The sequence below is a fragment of the Neopsephotus bourkii genome, unplaced genomic scaffold (assembly GCF_033783945.1).
Source record: "Neopsephotus bourkii isolate Nb327-2 ecotype Australia unplaced genomic scaffold, CSIRO-AGI_Nbou_v1 NB_933, whole genome shotgun sequence".
In the NCBI taxonomy this organism is placed as follows: domain Eukaryota; kingdom Metazoa; phylum Chordata; class Aves; order Psittaciformes; family Psittacidae; genus Neopsephotus; species Neopsephotus bourkii.
In genome coordinates, this window is record NW_026901427.1 from 275,294 (window position 1) to 295,242 (window position 19,949).

At 40.9% G+C, this 19,949-nt stretch overlaps 2 protein-coding genes across 3 annotated transcripts in view; one reads left to right on the forward strand and one right to left on the reverse strand.

The window, feature by feature from the left end:
• The window catches only part of LMBRD2 (LMBR1 domain containing 2), a 42,087-nt gene extending 34,826 nt beyond the window's left edge, over positions 1 to 7,261 (reverse strand). For both annotated transcript variants that reach the window (XM_061357942.1, XM_061357943.1), the window contains exon 1: positions 7,062 to 7,261. The gene's annotated coding sequence lies outside the window, so the exon portion shown is untranslated. The remainder of the gene's footprint in view (positions 1 to 7,061) is intronic.
• Positions 7,262 to 8,186: 925 nt separating this feature from the next.
• Positions 8,187 to 19,762, forward strand: SKP2 (S-phase kinase associated protein 2). Its single transcript, XM_061357941.1, is given in 10 exon segments — positions 8,187 to 8,260; positions 8,262 to 8,515; positions 10,011 to 10,122; positions 10,398 to 10,541; positions 11,116 to 11,250; positions 12,742 to 12,840; positions 14,377 to 14,504; positions 15,564 to 15,615; positions 16,308 to 16,415; positions 17,601 to 19,762. Coding segments are annotated over 10 exon segments (1,308 nt in total). The 3' UTR covers positions 17,803 to 19,762.
• The last annotated feature ends 187 nt before the right edge of the window (positions 19,763 to 19,949 follow it).

Below are 19,949 nucleotides of genomic sequence, written 5' to 3' on the forward strand. Positions count from 1 at the left end.
AAGGTGTTCTAAAGTTCTCTGGAGAAATCAAAATATCATGTCATTCCAATTTTGTCATTTCTAGCAACATATTCATCTCACCTCTCATTCATCTACCTGACATACAATAGATCCAGAAGTCAAATCTCTGTCCTTAAATAAGATTATAAACATAATGCTTAAGTCCAGTAATAAATAAATAAATACATACATACATACATGCATCTATTCTGATTTTTTTTTTCTTTTAGAAGAAATCAGCAAATTTGGACAAAGGGTTACATGTTTAAATTTAATGTTTCTGGAAAGCTAATGAGCAACATTATTTAATAAACTGTTCCTTAACTATGCATTTAAATGCTGTACTCAGACTTAAGAGAGCATAAAAGTACAGTACAGTTTATGTTGTGCCTATTTGTGATGTACCTCTTTTAGGTTTCAAATTTCATATGGTAAAAGGTAACATGCTAGCTAATTCACCTGCCTACTGGTGTTCTTCATAGAAACAAAAGTTTCAACTAATTTGTTACTAATCTGGCCATGATACATTGTCGGTTTGCTTATACTTCTGGGTTTAGTTAACTCTGTGTTACATTCAGGATGGCTAGAAGCATCTACAAACTTAGTACCAGTGCCATTATGCAAAGGGCCAGTAAGCTGCACAAATCTATTAAACTTTACTGACTTGTCACATTGTCAATTAAACTGCTTCTGACCTTTTTTAATAAGCATCTTTTTACCACAGCACTTCACACATTATAAATAAACAGAAGCTTATTACTCTGGTCAGACTGACTTGCTTCTCTATCAGGATTACCATTATAGCTAGTTTGATTTAATGGAAATAGGGTATGTTTTGCTATGGCTTCCCCACTGCTGTATTTTCAGTGCTTTCACTATTCATTGGAACTTGACAGATTATTTTTTTTTTCTTTTAGATGCTATTGCTAAAAGATTTCCTCAGTTGACTTTTAAATCCCTTCAGAATTTGTTTGAATAAACTTATTCTTCTACTAATCTCTCAGTATACTGCTTAAGGAGATCTGCTATGGATGACGGCACTCAGCAGTGAGATGTGTCTTCCTTCCACTACAAAATTCCCAAGTTTGCGATGCTAGTACTTCTTTTAGGACACATAGGACAATTTTATTTTTTTTTTTCTCTCCAATTTTGTTACTTTCACATTTAATTTCAGAATAGTAAGAGCAGTCTGTTTACTCCATATTGGCTGCTATACACAAAGCATCCCATATTCTGAAAATATCTGGAGTTACTTTGCTGTTTCTTAGCAAAGATGCACATCCTTTTTATCTTCTGTCTTTTATCTAACATGTTTATCAAATAAATAGCATTTCTGTTAGGCCAAAGCACCCCCGTGCTATCTGCCTGTTCCACATTTTGGCTAAATCATTTGTAAATCTGGGATAGCTAACCTATTTCTCAATCACATATTCTAAGCAATTCCTTGTCTATTCTGTTGTACCATTGTTGCTTCCTCAGAAAGCAGTCTCTTGTATTTATACTATCATAGCAAATTCCAACAAAAAATGAATGGAAAATAAATATTATTACTTTACGAAGGCAGTGCTTTCTGACATATGTAGGTGCCCATTTGTACCCACACCTTATACTATGTAAACAAAAAAATAATACAGCATTGTCTTGGGTGCAGCAGTAGCAGTCATTTTTCTCCTTCCTAGTAGCTGGTGCAGTGCTGTGTTTTTGAGTTTCAGCCTGCAAACAACACTGAACACCACTGGTTTTAGTTGTTGCTAAGTAATGTTTAATCTGACCAAGGACTTTCTGAGTCTCATGCTCTGAAAGGGAGGAAGGGAAGCTGGGAGGAAGCAGAGATAGAACCCCTGACTCAAACTAGCCAAAGGGGTATTCCATACCACAGCACGTCATCATGCCCAGTATAGAAACTGGGGGCAGTTACCCGGAAGGGCAAGATCACTACTCAGGTTGGGCTGGGTATAGGTCTGCAGCTGGTGAGCCGTTGTATTCTCTTCCCTTGTTATTTCCTTTATCATTATTATTATTGGTGGTAGCAGTAATAGTTTTGTGTGACACCTTAGTTACTGGGCTGTTCTTATCTCAACCTATGGGAGTTACATTCTTTCAATTCTCCTTCCCACCCCTTCGGGGGGGGGGGGGGAGGAGGAAGAAATGGGGGAGTGAGCAGCTGCATGGTTCTGAGTTACTGGCTGGGCTTAAACCCTGATAAGCATACCCTCCGTTAGTCACACCTACACAATTTTTTACTATAGTCACTCCTAAAAAGCTGCTATCAAAACAGAAGGTGAAAAGTTTTTGTGTAATATGGTATACTGTAACTACCATGAGGGAACTTACAAAAGGAACATAAAAAGATAATGAATGTGATAAAAAATAGAGATGGAGAGATGGGAATTGAATTCCACCAAAACTTAGCTCACTTTCAAAGGCAAAAGCAACTTTGCACGTGCAAATTACATTCTTCTGTTCTTGACCTGGTTCCTATTTCAATTTCAACATACAAAATGAAAGGCCTATTTTTTTTTTTCCAGACTGCAACTGATGACAAATAAGAGTTGTTTTGAAATAATAAACAGACATTTTCAAAATTACATTTGAAAATTTTTAGATAGAAACCACTTAAAACTAGTTCTCCACACACATAGCTTAAACTGAAAAAAATCCACAAGGTGATATATGGAATGCTTGAGAGGAGCTCTTACTGTGAAGTCAATCCTGCCTAATGGGACAGATATATCTGGGATCCATGCTACTAGAATTAGACCTTAATATACATTACTGCAGGGTATAAGGTCATACCTTCCTGTAGCAAGCAGTATTTGCCTCTGAACTTGGTTGGTACTGCAAAGAAAGGTAAGTTTCTCTCCCATAGCTCTCTTCCTTTGTTTTATTTAGGCAGGTTTCTCGCTATTAGTGCATGGCATGCTAGTATCATCTGGCTAAAATTCCTGATCCCCTAAAGAATGTTCTCCTGAGAGCAATAAAGTACTTGAGAAGAGTTCTCTCATACTGCACAACCTTCCGCTGCATAGAACATGCTCCCATCAAGCAATGGCAAAAAGTTACAAAATTCCTCATTCTGAGGGGAAGAATATCAGCACACTCTGTTTCTGGAGAGTAAGGCAGCTACAGATTAATATAAGATCAAAATCTGAAACACTGGCACTGAAGTGCAACTTAACCAATAAAAGGCAAAACTCTTTTGCAGGCTTAGGACTTCCTTACTTTGTTTCAGACACATACAAAATCAGAAAGCTTTTAACTGCACTAATGGAAGTTTGATTATCCCAATATAGGACATACATTTCAAGATTCTGACATTAAATCCTCTAGAGTCCAAACCCTGTCAATAACTCTTTGCAAGCTCAGTTCACACTTAATTGCCTTGGAGACTCCAAACTATCAACAATATTGGATTACCATGCCAACGTCAAGACTAACCACTCACAACCATCTACATTACAAATGAGCTAACTAATCTGCCTGGTACAGAAACAAGTTAATAAATGAAGCAGCAGAAAATAAAAAAGCCACACTTTCTTTGAGCATTCATATAGAGCATGAAATTTAACAACAAAGACATTCCTATATTACATTCTTAAAGAACAGCTACACAGAGTACAGCATATCTGTGAACAGGGGACCCTGGTCTCACTAAAATGTTCTCCAATACCCTGCTATCAGAAATCTGAGATCAGAATGTACCACAGTTTTATTCTTTTCAAACTTTGAAGGAAAGCATTTTACCACCAGATTGTTTATTTTGCAAACTAATGTAATTGGTGCTTCAATCCTTCCCAGTCAGTCTAATATCACACTTTCTGCAGATTTCTCATTGTTGCTCTGGATACTCAGTTCACCCACTCCTGAAATGAGCTGGAACCCAGGCAGCATCCCAGCTAGTGCCTGAGAAGGCCTGAACTGAGGGTAAACATTGCTTCACATGCCTTACTGAAACGTATCAAAGAAGTATAACCCGAGTGATACACCCTTCATGTACTCAGCTTATTATTCCCTCCAAATTATTTCCCTCTAAGAAACACCACACTGTTCTCTATCCAGTATTTCTGTAGTTAATCAGAAAGACTAACTTAAGAGCAGGCACAAAACTGTACTGATTTGTACCCTTTCCTCTCCTGCAGGCTTCTGAATCTTCAAGGCATTTTGGTTTCCACTACCACACTCAAAAAGGTCTGAAATTCCCTCAAGCTTTTATTCCTTCAAGCCTTTTTAAGTTATCACAATCACATTATTTCATTATGGAAACTCTTTGCAAATATCATGAAGAGTAGTTGATGAGGCTGGCCTTACTCACAACAGTAGCTGTTTCCACCATTCTTCTCCAACAAAAACAGAATATAATGTCCTGTCCTATTACAGACCAAACGTAAGACATCAACTGACCCTCTTATCTACAGTAGGCCTATCAGTGAAATAAGTCAGATTACTTCAAGAATTAAGGAATTTGTCCTTAACTGATGCTGTCCTTTACTCAATCACTATATTTTGGATGCTTACAAATAGCTTTTGTTCCAGATTTTCTTCAGGAATTCAAAAGGAAGCAGACTGGCCTGTCATCGCTAATTCTCCCTGTCCTTCAAAATTAGTAATAAAGACAGCCACAATGCTTTTGGTTCTCTTAACTTTGGTACCTCAGCCATTTCTAGAATACTACAGCATTCTTTCATTGTTCTTGAAGTATTCTCAGGTAAACATCAGATTCAGAAAAGTTAGATTTTTAGAAAACCTGGATGTTTCTGTTGAAACACTTGAAGAACAAAGCAGCTAGAGGTCTGAGCTTTTTCTAGAACATTCACTTGGAAAAGAAAAGTAAGATGACACAACCTGTGATAGATTCTGAAGGTTCAGGGCCTGGACAGGGTACTGAAGCCTGCCCTACTTTGTAAAACTATGCTGTTAAGAATTCTAACGTAACACTTCACTTTACAGACCTGATTAAACCTTTTGGACTGATAGAACTGCCCCAGACTAAAGAGTTCTTGACACTTGCATCTTTAAACAACAAAATGGGCTAAAGACACATTTTAAAAATCTGAGAGAGAGAAGAACAAGAGGTCAAATGACAGTAACAATAATCCCTTCAGCAATTTTCATATCCAAGTCTGCTTTGTGTGTTGTTGGGGTTTCCTTTTTTGCCTGGTTTCAGGTTTTGAGAGGGGTTGGGTTGGTTTGGGTTTTGGGGTTTTTTTACTTCCTTATTACACACTGACTCTTACAGATTGGGGAAACAGTAAGCACTTATAAGCAGGTAACAGACAAAGAGCTGCTTAACCTCAGCACATTAAGGAAACTATCTAAAGAAAGAAAATAGCCACAAGCTGCCTGAGAAAACTGACAAGTTCTCTGACTGCACTATTTGGGAGAAATTAATCAAGAAAGCACAATTTGCATAGCTTTGCTCTTCTATGAAGCAACAGTCAGTCTATGTACTGACATTTTATTAGTACCTGTAATTTCAACTACATTGCAACAAAGATAAGGTTTTAAATTGACTTATCTTTTAACTGATTGTGTATCAATAGCTAGCAAAACAAGAAAAAGAAATCATAAAATCCTGCACTGACTCCATTCAAAATAGCAGTAATCTCCAATTCAGAGGAACATTAGGTTCTCTACAGAAGCAGTAAATAAAAAAAGAATGCTTAATCAAGAACCATGGAGATTTTTGTGTTCAAAAGCACACAGGGACCATTGATACAAAACCATGCAAAGATTATTTGTGTTACATGGCGTTGCCATGTCCTCTAATAAAGGATATTAACTACCACAGAGGCTGATGATTTCCTAGAGGTCAGGGGAGTACTCTGGAAATAATATGCTGAAGAAACCAACTAGCTTGGAGGAACTCAAATAGAATCAGATACAAAAGCTGTAAGAATCTAAAAAAAATAATTACAGAAATTGCAACCTGGGCTGCCAGAGTAACACAGAACAGGTGTCAGTAATGTGGCCAACCATGCACTGAGGCAAACTCAGACTATCTGGTAATTCAGAGCTTTTTAAAAATTAATAGGATTTTATTCTTTTCAGCAAATTCTTCTTTCAACTTCGGATGCATTAACAGAAAAAAAGTTAAAAGATTAACAAAGAAAAAAGGGGCTGGTGAACAGGGTAATACAATAATTTTTTTTTTTTTGTAACTGAAAAAAACCCACTGCTCTTTCATTTGACTATCCACATTGTAACCCTTAAACAATTGTTCATTACTTCAGTTAACACTGGAAACACCACAAATTCTTTCTTAAGATTATATGAATGCTAATTTGAGCCACACTACTATCAATATCTGATTTGACAGTTGCATACGCTGTAACATGTTTTCCATTACCATCTCCAATTTTACAGGCAGGTCTCTCCATCGTTACGCTGTAAACAAAGGACAGCATCTACCAGCAAGTGGCTGACTAAGAGCGAAGTTGTAGGTGTGTTCCGAATTAGTTTTCCAACCCCATCAATTTCAAAACAAGCAGTTTGGAGAGAAGGAAATGAAGAGCGCCTTAAGAAACCCTGATGTGAATCTGAAACGTGGTGTGAAAAGACCAGAATAAACTGATAGTCCCTCGGTATCAGGCTTTCACAATGAAGACCCTCCAGAAGCACAGGAAAACTTTTTACGGTAAAAGGTCACTGTCACCGAGATTCCGGTCTTACAAACCATAAACAGCCACTGCAAATTACAGCCATTAAAGCCGATCACTGTTTGCCCACTGGCCTGTCAGGCGCACAGAACTAAAGTCGACAGACACTTAATAAACATCAACATTCGTGCTGTAAACCTCCCTGCTCGAGGTCCCTAAAGGAAGGAAGAAAAAAATAAATAAATCAGGGACTAAGAGCAGAAAGACCAATGAGCCGGTTCCTTCCGTCCTCATCGCAGTCCCCGCAGTGTCCCCTCCCAGCCGCTTCCTCGTCAAAGACACCGTGGGCGAACATAGGGTCTCCCCGCCCCGGACCCGGGTCATGCTCTCAGCCGGGGTGGGGGGAGACACGGCTGGCCCTCATCCTCCCAGCAACGCCGCGCCCGGCCCCACGCAGGCCCTCACCCCGCCGTGACTCGGCGCTACTGCACCCCCGGCCGCGCCGCTCCCTCACCACAGCCAGAACGCCTCGATCAGCAGCCGGTGACTCGCGGGGCGCCGCCGCCCTCCATCCCGGTTGCCGCCGGCCTTTACGCGCGGGCTCAGATGCAGAAAGCGGCAGCCGCTCCCGGTTCTTTGCGTATCAGAGCAACCATGGCGGCCGCCGCCGCCGCCGCTACATTTATCCCTCGACACCCGACCGCCGCTCTTCAGCGGCGCTGACGTCGGCAACCCCCCCCCCGCCCCGGAGACGGGCGCAAGGCACTGTGGGAACGGCCCATCCGCGGTAGCGGGGTGTGTGTGGGCGGGTGGGAGGAGGTAAGGCTAACTGACTATGAACTACAACTCCCGGCAGGCTTTGCGGCGGCCGGCCACCGGCTTCCGGCCGGCCTCGGGAGACCCGCCCACCCGCGCGCGCGCGGGGTTATAACGGCGCGGGCGGCACACCAGAGCTGTGCACAGGGAGGGGAGTGTGGTGTGTGCATGTCTTCGTCAGCTCCCGCCAACATGTTCAGGTGCATGCGGCCTCGGCAACGGGAGAGAGCGGGCCGCGCTCTGCCCACTGGTGCACGGGATGTGAGGGTTCGGGGGAGCTTGGGTTCGGGAGAGTTCGCGGGTCGCGGAGCATCGCATTCCTCCCGGGCGGTCGCGGCGGGAACTAATGTGTGGGTCCTGCTGTGCCTGGGTGTGAGCCGTTCATGGGGCCGTGGTTGCGGGTATCCCGGAATGCCCCCCTCCCGCTGCTCCCCCTTCTGTGCAGCCCGTGGGGGCGGTGGCACTCTCGTTGACCGTGCAGCGCTGGCGGGATGGAGCAGAGCGGAGTATCCCCCGCTCCCCCTCCACGGTCCCTTCGTCCCCGGCCCTTCCTCGAGTGCCCCCGGCTGCGCTCGGTTTCCGCAGCACGGTTTGTGGGAGAAGTGAGCCGGGGGGGGGAGCGACCCGTAGTGCATTTCCTGCCGTCTTTCACCAGCGCTCTTCTCCGCCCGCGGACCTGACCCGGGAACCGGGTTTGCTTGATCCCTGGCGTGTTGGCGTGAGTGTGCCTGATGAGCTCATGGCCCAGCGGACCCAGTGCTCATAATACTAGGGATGTGAGTTCAGTGTGACCGTGAAATGGTTCTGTGCATACGCTGTGCCTTTAGAGCCTGTGGTTTTTGCTGTCTGTAGAAAGTGCTTCAAAGAGGTCCCATCTTCCAGCAGCAGTGTGTCCACCAGCTTCTTGTGGGGCTTGGAATGCAACACCAGCAGGACCTCGGGGCCTCTCTCTGGCATGGAAGAGCCTGCCCTTAAGGAGAAGCCGGACGATGAAAGCAGTCTACAAGATGGGCAGGGGGCATCGTCCTGTTCTCACAAACGGCAGAAGGTGAAGCAGAGGTTCTTAGTCACTGTGCGCCGGCCTCGGCTGCTCCATGATTCAGGTACCATTACCCTGGTATGCCGAGGCATACCTCAGCCTCCTTTTGGAGCTGAGCTGTAAGCAACGTGAAAGACCCTGCCAGAGAGCTACAGGGAAGATACAGCAAAGGGTGTAAGAAAGGCACTGGCAGAGAAAGAGCAGGGCTGTAACCTGAAGACCTGGGGCACTAAAAGGGGTTATAGGACACTGGGCTCCTTTCCCTGGTGTTGAAAGGCTTTCAATCTGCAGAAAATGCAGAATGCAAAAGAAAATTACAGCTCTCTCCAGACCTGGCTAGACCATGATATGAACCATGTCCTTGGTTTAGCTGTAACAGTTGTTTTTCTCCTTCTTAGTATTTGGTTCAGTGCTGTGTTTGGGCTTTTGTCTGAGAACAATGCTGATAACACTCTGAGGGTTTAGTCCTTGCTCAGTAGCACTTACGCTGATCAGGGACTTTTTAATCTCTTGTGCTGTGCCAGTGAGGAAGGGCACAAGAAGCTGAGACAGGACACCTGACCCAAACTGGCCAAAGGGATATTCCATACTACAGCACATCATGCCCAGTGTATGAACTGAGGGGAGTTACCTGGAAGGCCCAGATTGCTGCTTGGGTCAGGCTGGGCATTGTTCTGCAGATGCTGAGCAATTGTGTTGTGCATCACTTGTGTTTATTGTTGTTTTTTTCCCCTTTTTAGTTTTAATTCTCTCCCCTTGTTATTTCCCTATCATTATTACTACTAGTAGTAGTAGATTTATATTTTAGTTACTGGACTGTTCTTACCTCAACCTGTGGAGTTTTTCAGTTTTCCTCCCCATCCCACCTGGAGGGGGAGAAAAGAGGGGGATGTATGAGCAAGCATCTGCATGGTTCTGAGTTACTTGCTGGGCTTAAACCATGACAGAATGCTGTCAGACCCTGCTTTTAAACAAGGCAGCTGTTCTTGAACCTATCAGAATGTGAATGGCAACACCTTCTGGAGCTCTGTATCTACTCATGAGAAGCTGAGATTGCACCACATCTTTTCAGATAATTCGGGAGGTGGTTGTTAGTGTGCATAATTTAAGGAGCAGTTTGCAGTACCTGCTTTACCCCAGGTACCATGCAAAAGCATAGCTCACTTTGGGCTTCCCTCTGGGAGCTTGACATGCATAGGAAGGATGAGCATTTCAGAAGAGAATGGGGGAAAGAAGGATCATACAAGCCTTAGAATACATAGGAAGTAACTGAGATGCTCTTGTTTCCAAAATGAGTATATGAGCAAAGATTATTGTGATTTTTCCCATGGAATTTGTCTTTCCATACCTTTAGTATGTATACTAGGTTGATGTTATGGAAAGCTTTCCATTTGCCAGTTGTGCCTACGCAAATATCTTCCTACAACAAAGACATGAAAGGGGATGAGTAGCAGGCTGATGTCTAATGGCTTAGGGATGCAGGGGTGCTTTCTAACTGTCTGATCAGCAGGCAAAAATGAACGAGTTTTAACTAGAACACATTTGCTCTTTCCCTAAAGGTGTTTCTTGGGATACGCTTCCAGATGAATTGCTTTTGGCCATCTTTGCATTTTTGCCCCTAAGTGACTTGATAAGGGTTTCTGTTGTTTGCAAGAGGTGGCATTGTCTTTCGTAAGTATTACTTCTCATCTTGTAGTACTAAGAAAACCGTTCTTCCAAAGACTGTTAAATGATCTGGTTCCTACCTTGTTTAATCATATATAATTCAGTTTATGCTGTATATGGGTTATATGTATATACAATCAAAAGATGGCTTGCATATTTCATCATTAGTAAGTTATGTTAAATAGCTTTCTCAGTCTTTTGTGACACTGAAAACTTTCAGTAGTTTTACTCATACTTCTGACCCTTTCTACCTCACTAACAAGTAATATTCCATGCCTTAGGTTTGATGAATCTCTCTGGCAGACTCTTGATCTGGCTGGTAAAATTTTGCTGCCAGGAGTGGTTGGACAGTTGCTGCCTGCAGGTGTTACTGTATTCCGCTGCCCACGATCTTCTATTGATAGCCCATTGTTCAAAACAAGCAAGTAAGGCTTTTTCTGCATGTTCTGGATCCTTAAACGTTGTCTCTAATATTCACAATTTCTCTGTATTTTTGGTTTTAAGGTGTCTACCAGTAATAGCATTTGTGCTGTCTCTGGATTGTGAAAGAGCTGATCAGTAGTTAAATGTGTTGAAGTAAGAGGATCTGCATTCACCTGTCAGTTGTTTAAAATGGAGTTACTGTGATGTGTTTGAAAGTATCAAGCAACCATTGTTCAATGTAGTTTGTATCTTGTAGAACCAAGCATCTCCAGTGTTTTTATATGGAATGCTCAAAAAAAAATTTAACTCCAGCAGGATAGACTTTCAGGTGTTATGATGAATCCTGTAAATGTCTTGAAGTTAAAAGGTCTCCAGTTTTGGGTGGTAGCTTAATAGTAGGCCCAGTGAGCTTATTAGTATGTTCAGTGTGCAGCTGAATACAAAAGTATTATTTTCTGCAGGCTTTGCACAGCTTTATTGTAGGGGATATATTTACGGTCTGGGGGATTTGTGGAGCAGGCTTTAATGCAGTTTTTGTAACCTGCCTTTCTCTTGTTTTGTTGTTGTTTGTTTTAGTCCTCTCAAACTTCAATGTATGGATTTGTCAAACTGTACAGTGTCTGTTGAAAGTCTCCAGAGTATTCTTAGTCTGTGTGAAAAGCTGCAGAACCTCAGCTTGGAGGGGCTAGTGCTTTCTGATGACATCATCAAGTGAGTGATAAGTTTGGGAATATTCAGTAAATACCTCCCTATCAGTGCTATCATTTTGTGCAGGCTAGCAGAAGAATGCAGTTGAGAGTTGTTTGTTGTGGGAGCCTTCTTAAATTGCCATATTTAGATATCTGACAGGGCTAGCTGGAAGGCTAGATGAGCTGCCTCATTCTTCTCTATCGTCCAAGAGATGAGGTGAGGAGCAAATACCCCTCTGGAAGAGTGTTTCTTGGTGCTGGGCTTCTTTTTCATTCCCCAAAGCAGGAGAAGCCTGCTCATCTCTCTAGGGTTTATGTGTCTGTTGGCAGTTCCCACAGCCAAGCTGTACAGCAGAGCTACTATCATTTCCCCATTTCTGTGCTGCAGGTTTTTTTTCTGTTTTAAGGGGTCTCAGTAGCTCTCCCACCAGGTGCTCGTACTTCTGGACTGGTTCTCACTTTTTCATTGAACTTCACTTGTGAGTGTCTGAAAAATGACAGCCTGTCAAGGAGATGAACTGTCACTTGGTTAAACTGGAATGACACTAATGGGCATGCAGTAAAACTCCTGTTCAATCACAGCAGGTGCCAGGGACCATAGCTTGGATGGCAGAGACTCTGGGTGTCCAGTTTTCTACTCTTGAGCTTTCTGATGCCTTTCTTGCTCCAGAGAAGAAAACAAAAAGCAAACACACAAAACAAACCAAACATGCAAAAAAACCCAAACATACAAAACCCAAACAGAACTAACAGATTCCCAGAGCACAAATAAACCAGTATCATTTGGCTTTTGATGCCAGATAAAAAGTGCCTGAAAATTAGTACTAATTAGGGTTGGAATTTTATTGCCTTATCCCTGACAGTGTTCAAGGCCAGAATGGACAGAGCCTTGGGTGGTATGGTGTAGTGCAAGGTGACCCTGACCATGGCAGGGGGTTGGAGTTAGATGATCTAAAGGTCCTTTCTAACCCAAATTATTCAATGATTCTGTGAAATCTAGATACTGGATGTAAGGGATTTTCCAGGTTTTGCCAATTGCATGTCTGTTATAACCTTGCAGACAAGTGCATGCAGGGGGACTGCTGTTTGAACATGTGTTTTGTTCTCAGATAATCTTCATCTTGTAGAGGGGTGGCTTCAGCAATGGGATGATTGCTTTGTCTTTTGTAGAGGTATAGTCATCTGTAATAAGCCATGGTGTGTGTTTAATGTTATACAATAGAAGGTGAAAATGAACTGTTTCCTTTTAAACTTAGCAGTTATAAATATGCAGACCTGTCAGAAATGTAAGGTAAATAAGCAAGTATCCCACTCAAAGTTGTGCTGTGATGCAGCAGCTAGAGTTGAGATCTTTAGTGACTCTCAGGTTGGTCAGGTTACTAAAGATGCAGTGCCACATATTTAATGAACAATTCTGTGCCTGGGATTTTAGCCCTTAAAAGTAATCACACTTCCTAACAATGCAGGCAGCATTCCAATATTAAAATTCTGTCACCTTTTTTCTTCCCTACAGAAATATTGCTCAGAATTCCAGTTTGGTGCGACTAAATCTCTCTGGGTGCTCAGGGTTTGCTGCAGAGCCCTTGGAGCTGATGTTGAGCAGATGTTCTATGTAAGACAAAAATAGTTTTTGCTATCTCTGTTTCCTTCTCTTCCTGAGAAAAAGGATTCTTTTTAATTATTTCCATATGCATCCCAATTGTACTTATCTTTAATATCTTTTTCTTTTTTTTTTTTCCCTTTTTTATGAGCTGGCTTCTCTTCCTAAATGCCGAGCAGTTGATTATTAGCTGAATAATCAGATAGCTTCTTTCTATCAAGCAATTTATCCTTTAATAGCAAAGATGTACTTCAGCAGTTTTTCATTAATTTCTTTAATCATCCTCAAAGGAAGTCTGCTTGGTATCATGTAAATTCAATTTCCTTGACAAAAGCAGTACATGATCCTCACAAAGTGAGAGTGTGTTTTGAAGCTGGAAAGTGGAGTTGCAGAGCTCCTTTTGCAATCAGAGTGCAGTGTGAATGGCAGAAAACATCGTGCTTTTCCATTCCTGATCCTTCAGTAACCTTTGACTTTACGAAGCACTGTGCTCAGATTGATGGTGCCAGTGATTAAACCATCCACTGGCAGGAAATCACCAAGCTAAGCCCAGTCTGTCTGGGATTTGTACCCTGATCTTTCTGCTGACTTCCTGTAAGATGCTGGACAATCTACATAATTTTTGCTTCTGCAAAAGCACATTTTTAATCAAAGTTTGAGTGGGCAGACAAAGCCTTAATCGTTCACTGCCTGTCATGGGTAGATAATGCTTTCTATTGCTTGGATCATGAGCTCTTTAGAGAATGGCAGTCCATACAGTGCACAGTGGATTGCAGATGGCAAACCTGATCTGAGGAATGCTAGTGGCAATTTAACTGGGTTTTTTTTGTTGCTTTTTTTTATACTTATTTACATAGAGATTGCAGCTACATGCTCTGCTTCTGCTGTCCATGGTGTCTTTGTCCTCTGGTTAAATCTTCAACACCTGTACACAAAACAAACACTTTGTCCCAGCCCCAGATGGTGATAGGCTATAGGTAATCGAGGATGTAAAGAGAGTTAAGGTCACAGTGTGGTTAATGCTTATATAAAAACGTAAAGTATTTTATGCTAATGAGGATTAACTGGTCATCTGAGCAATGCTAATAATGTGTAGCCTTTTTACCTCTCAATGTGAACATCTGTTCAGTAGTAACAGATTCAGGTGGCAAACTGAGAAGCAAGTTGAAAATACAGTGTCTCCTCATGGCGGTCCCTGGAAAGAACCATTATCTTCCTAAGATACTATTGAGTCATTCCAGCTGGAAGTAGCCTTGGGAAGTTATTTTAACCCCTTGCCCACAGCAGGGTAAAAATCCAGCACTGGCCAGGACTTTCTTTGACTGGATCTTGAAAACCTCCAAAGACAGACTCCACAGCCTTGCTGGGCAACCTGCTGCAGTGCTTAATTATTATCATAGTAAAATTTGTAGTCACAGGTACAGTGCAGTTGGTAGTAGGTGTGTTACAAGTTTTTGCTTTAAAAGTATCAACTGTAATAGATAATATCAGAACTCAGATATTGTGTCAGTCTTTCTTCCAAATGACTCTTTGTTCATTTGTGTGTAGGTTGGATGAACTGAACTTGTCCTGGTGTAACTTCACAGACACCCATGTCAAAGCAGCAGTCAATCATATTACTTCAAAAGTAACCCAGTTAAACTTAAGTGGATACAGACAGAATCTACAAATGGAAGGTAAATAGCAGCATGGCAAACTCTTGTACCATTTTAAAATATAAAGCAAGAGGCTTTATGTTTTCTTCTGGATGGCGTCCTCTGTGACTACAGAAAAATCATGCACTAACACTGGCTTTATGCTCTGTGTAACTTGATGTACTTCCTGTCAGACAATCTTGCTCATGTCTCTGGCTTAGCCATGAGGGGTGGGATGATGTGTCTTCTGAGTTTAAAAACAGTCAGGTGAAAGCTCGTTTTATCTTCAAATGAAAGGTGTAGCCCTTAATTCTGAAGTAAGGCATGGAATTGGGATACACTGGGTCCCATGTTCCACTGTGAATTAGCTTTCCAGATAATGTACTTGGAGTCTTCTTAAGAATTCTGCTATTGTGGCTGCTGAAGACATCTTCCAAAAGGGAGCAGTCATAGTTATTACTGATATGATGGCCTACCAGCTAATTAAGAAGGCAAATAATCTCAGTAATCAATATTAACTATTTATTTGATAATAGTTCTAGGAGGAAAAGTTGGGTAAGTTTGCAGGGTTGTATAAAATACAAATAGGTCTAGATCTTGGGAGAGAGCTCAACAAAATGGACAAAAGTATAGGTAAAAGGTGAAATGGTTTAGGTGATAAAAAGAAATTAACTTTCTCAATGTGCAAATGTGGCAATAGGACATTGGCTGACACAGAGGTACGTAAATACAGGCAGGAATTTTTTTTCCTCTATGTAAGAATTTCAGGCATCTCACCATTACTATGTCTTAGATTTCTAGAGCAATATCATTTGAATTATTCTCTTGCCAAGTTGCTGGTACAAGTGGCTTTTAGGGATTTTCTGACTTGATGGGTCAGTTGTGCTGAGGATTTTTAAAAAATGCCCATAAGGTATCTTGATAGGCAGACTGGATACTGCAAGTCTGAAGTGCATATCTTTGTAACAAAAAGTTGTGTTTCAGTTGTGGGGCTCCAGTAAGAGAAGGTATATATGAACATTTATGGAAGTGAGTAGGCTGTATAAAGCACGTTCATCTTGTTAGTGAAAGATGGACTGACTCTGAGTGTCCTGTTTTCAGATGTTCAGAGACTGGTGGAAAGATGTCCTTCACTTGTCCATTTAGATCTAAGGTAAGAAGGCCTTTGCAGCTTGTCCTTAAATCGTATGGTTCAGGGAATTGCTGATTCTATTGTAGTGCAGTAATTATATAGCAGTAATGCATGATTGTGTAGGATTGCACAACCAGTAAAATACTTTCTATGCTAAACCTACAAAAGATTTTTTTTTCTGGCATGGCATAATCTGGAGCAGGTAACTCACTTGAATATTTCCTTCTTACCTCAGCATAAATGTTGTGTAAAGGATTTTTAAACTAGTAAGTCATTGTAGCCAATAGGTAGAGTGGAAGAAAGCATTTAGGTGCATGCAGTATATGAGTCTAGCATCCTAGATGCTAGATTAGTTCAGCTCTAATATAAATCTGTTACTTGGCCATAGAACCTGGGGGGGGGAGGGGGGGAAGGTGTATTTTGGTTTTGACCTAGTCAGTTAAAATATCTTGAAGTCTTGGTATGTGATTTTTATGCCTTTTTATGGCATGAGTTCTGCTGCAGAATATCTGCCTGCAGAGAAACTTCTGCTTCAGTGAAGACTGAATCACTCCCCCACAACACACACACTAGATATGGGTTATTCATACAAAAAAAAATACTTCAGTGGTAGAAAAAGAAGTTTATATTCATTAAGTTTCTTAGCCTGAATTTTTGAAATGGCAGATTTACTGCCCCTTTATACTTAAACTTTCATGTGCTCTTGTTTGCAGTGACAGCGTGATGTTAGACCCTGAGTGTTTCAAGTATTTCCATAAACTCAGATGTCTACAACATCTGTGTCTTAGCCGATGTTATCAGATATCCCCTGCTGACTTAATGTAAGTAATCTCTAAATGGCTTTGATTTACTACTCAGAGGATAAGTTAATTTAAACTTGATTTATTTTAGACTTAGAATTGCAAGCACTCTTTTGAAAAACTTACTGGTGTGAGGAATTGGGAATAAGGAGCTGGGGTAAAATAACCTGACTGCTACAGCACATACCTTTGAGAGTCCAGAGTAGAACCAAAAGCATCTGCAATAATCTTTCTGTGATGTGTACTTGCAAAACTTGCAGTTCAGTGCATGCATCATGTCTTCCCTTAATGGCATTGTACTACTGGTACTCATTACCATGAGGTACAGGTACCAGTCCTGCCAGTATTGGTGTCAGTATTAGGCTTTCAGGTGTGCAGCAAGGAGAGTATAGTTCTTTGGAAAAGCTGTTAACAGTACTTGCTGACTAGACAACCTGTTTACATTCCTTCGCCTTTTCCGTGCCTGTATCAGTTATTGCCTGCAACTGAAACACAGCTTAAATTTACTCGCTTGTGAGGTGGTGGGTTGGTTTGTTTTTTTTTTTTTTGCCTTTTATTAATATAGCAGCTATTTGTCTTAATCCTTTCAGGAAGGATGTCAATCCTAAGGAAATGATCAACAAGATAAAAGGTTGTGTGAGGAACAGGACTATCAAAATAGGAAGCTAAAGAACCTTTTCTGTAGAGTGTTAGAGTGTGTGCTGTCATGGTAGCTTGTGTGTCTCTGCCTTTCAGTTTTGTCCAGTACTTGCTTATACACAGTTCACTTGATGACTGGGCAATCAAGAAGCCAGGGCTGGCTATTCACCAAAACATGATAACAGATTGGAGACCGATAGTACACAGGGGCTTGTGTCCTTTGAGCCACATTGTGAAATTTCAACTGGGGCAATTCCTTACACTTGTTCTAAAGTTCAGCGAAGTCAAAAGGGAGGAAACAGTTCATTTTCACTCTTATGTGAGAGAGAGGAGAGAGAGAGCAGCAAGAAGCAATTTATTCAGCCTATTTCCAGAATTATCCATGCAGAGAACTAGTTTTAATTAAACATGTGCTTTTAAAAAGTAGGAAAATGAATTTAAGTACTTACCATAATTCTAAAAATAAGTAGAAATACAGTTATCTAGTTTGGGTACAGACTGGAAAAAAAAATCAGGTTCATTATTAATTTTATGGTTGTGTTTGGGTGTTTTTCCCCTCTTTTCTAGGGAACTTGGTGGAATTCCAACATTAAAGACTCTTCAGGTATTTGGAATTGTGACTGATGGCTCCCTAGAGATCCTCAAGGAATCTCTTCCTGACATAGAGATCAATTGTTCATACTTTACAAGTATCGCAAGGCCAACTGTTGGTAGGAAAAGGAGCCATGAGATTTGGGGCATCAAATGCAAATTGGCACTGAGAAATTAATTTAATCGTTGGCTTATGATTGTGTACAATGCACTGGATGCAATGAACATACTGTGTGTAGTGAAGCTCCTTAAGAACCAGAATGCTGGAGCACTTTCAGTGATAGTATTGTTATTGTAAAACGCATTCTGACTTGGTCTTGTGCCTTAATGTAGTTTCATAAATATTCTCACAGTATTTTTTTACTTAAACCCTTTGGAAACCTGACAATGTGGGAGTGATTGTGGATGTTTTTTTTTCTGTAACTGGGGATATTTTTTCAGAAGTACTGTGAAACAGCTGTTGTAATCAAACAGTGACAGCCTATAGTGACTGTTGCATGTTCTGATGCAGCTTTTGGTGCTTTCAGGTGTTCTAAAGGTGGTTCTGGTTAATGTTGCCAGTTCTACAATTCTTGAAATGGCTTGTAGGGGTGCTAGATGGTTTAATAAGGCTTATTAAGGAATTGTCTTCATCTGAGTTTGTGGATCTCAAGGTGAATTATGGTGTTAAACCCATTTAAATGCTCAGTTGAACAATGTATGTAAGATGAGAAGCTACCCACGGTTTGTGAGAGACAGAGTACCGAATTTGAATTTACCAAGCCTGAAAACAGAAAATAAGAGAAAGGATGTTTACAGAAAAGCAGCTAAATAATGCAGAAGTGAAAAAGTAGTATAAAGAGGCCAAAGAAGATTTTCTTGAGCAGAGCATAAAGATAACACCCATTTTAATATTCCTGTTAGCAAAATACACTTTGAAAAACCCATTCAGAACAAGCACCTGTAAATGTAGGTATCAGTTCTTTCACGGTGTGGTGCTGTTTTCTGATACAATAAGGTTCTGCAATATTGAAGCTTCTGTGACCTTGATCAAACTTCTGTGAGCTTGATAAAAACTCGTAAAAAATATTCTCTTACTTCCTTTAAAGAATAAGATATTTCAACTGCTATGAATTTTGCAGGAGGAGGACTCAAATGATTATAGATCTTGGACCAAAACCTCAGACTGCAGTGAGTGCTGAAAGCGGTAGATGCTTTGATACTAAGAAACATCAATTTTTTATTTTTTTTTTTTTGGTAATAGCTTATGTTTCTAGTATCACTTCTCTTGTATCTGTAACACTAACCAGTACTGGCTAGTGCTGGGGTTTTGTTTAAGTCCTGTGAAAAGATGAGTAATTGTCCAAAACAAAACTAAGAGTATGATTGTGAACTTCTGTCTATGTCTATTATGATGGTCCTTTTGTATAAGCATGGAATGTTCCAGCAAATATAAGTGTTACTTGAGAAGTCCTGGGGTAAAACTTGCACCCTGTGTAGGACATAAATATGCTGCTGTTGTTTCCATGAATGCAGCAATCAAGCAGATGGTATTTATTCATGGATATTTAAAGTGAGCCTACAGCATTACTCTGGGGTTGTTGCATAGTTTATAGTGTTTCCCAGCTCAATCTGAAGTGCTCAGGAATAAATACCTGGTAGTACAGAACAGATTCATTACTGTGGAAAGATTGTATGAGTACTGGAAATTAACTCTACTTTCTATAGTACAGCAAATGCATCATTATCTTGTTAACCTGCTCTGGTTTGGTTTTTACAAAGTTTTAACAGTGTTGGTGACACTTAGAATCACAGAATGGTTAGATCTGGAAGGCACCTTAAAATTACGTAGATCCAACACTCCTGCCATGAGCTTTACACTAGACCATGTTGTCCCTTAACTCACTACTGGGCTTGTGCCCCTCACAAAGGAGTTAATGGGCAATATGCCTTGTGAAAACTGGAGTTGGAGAAGCAATGGGAGGTTGGATATTGGATATTGTGTTGCTTCAAAGTTTGCAGCCTTAAGTTTATGTCTTAACTTAATGATTTCAAAAGTAAATCTCTGCAGCTCAGCACTAGTGTAAATTCTTCTTCCTATGTACCATGTAACTCTATACAACTTGTTTTGCATTTAATAAAGATCTGAAGAAGTGATATGCTGTACAAAGTGAAGGAAAATTTTCTTCCATCCATAACTTGCCATCAACTTTGTCATGGGTTAAGGACAGGGGAATTTTTAGGGAAAATCAGGGTTTATAGGACAGGGCATTATCACCAGTTTTTTTTTAATTGAATAGGCTGTGCCTTAAAACCCTGTACAGAATTGAGACAGTAGTATGGCCT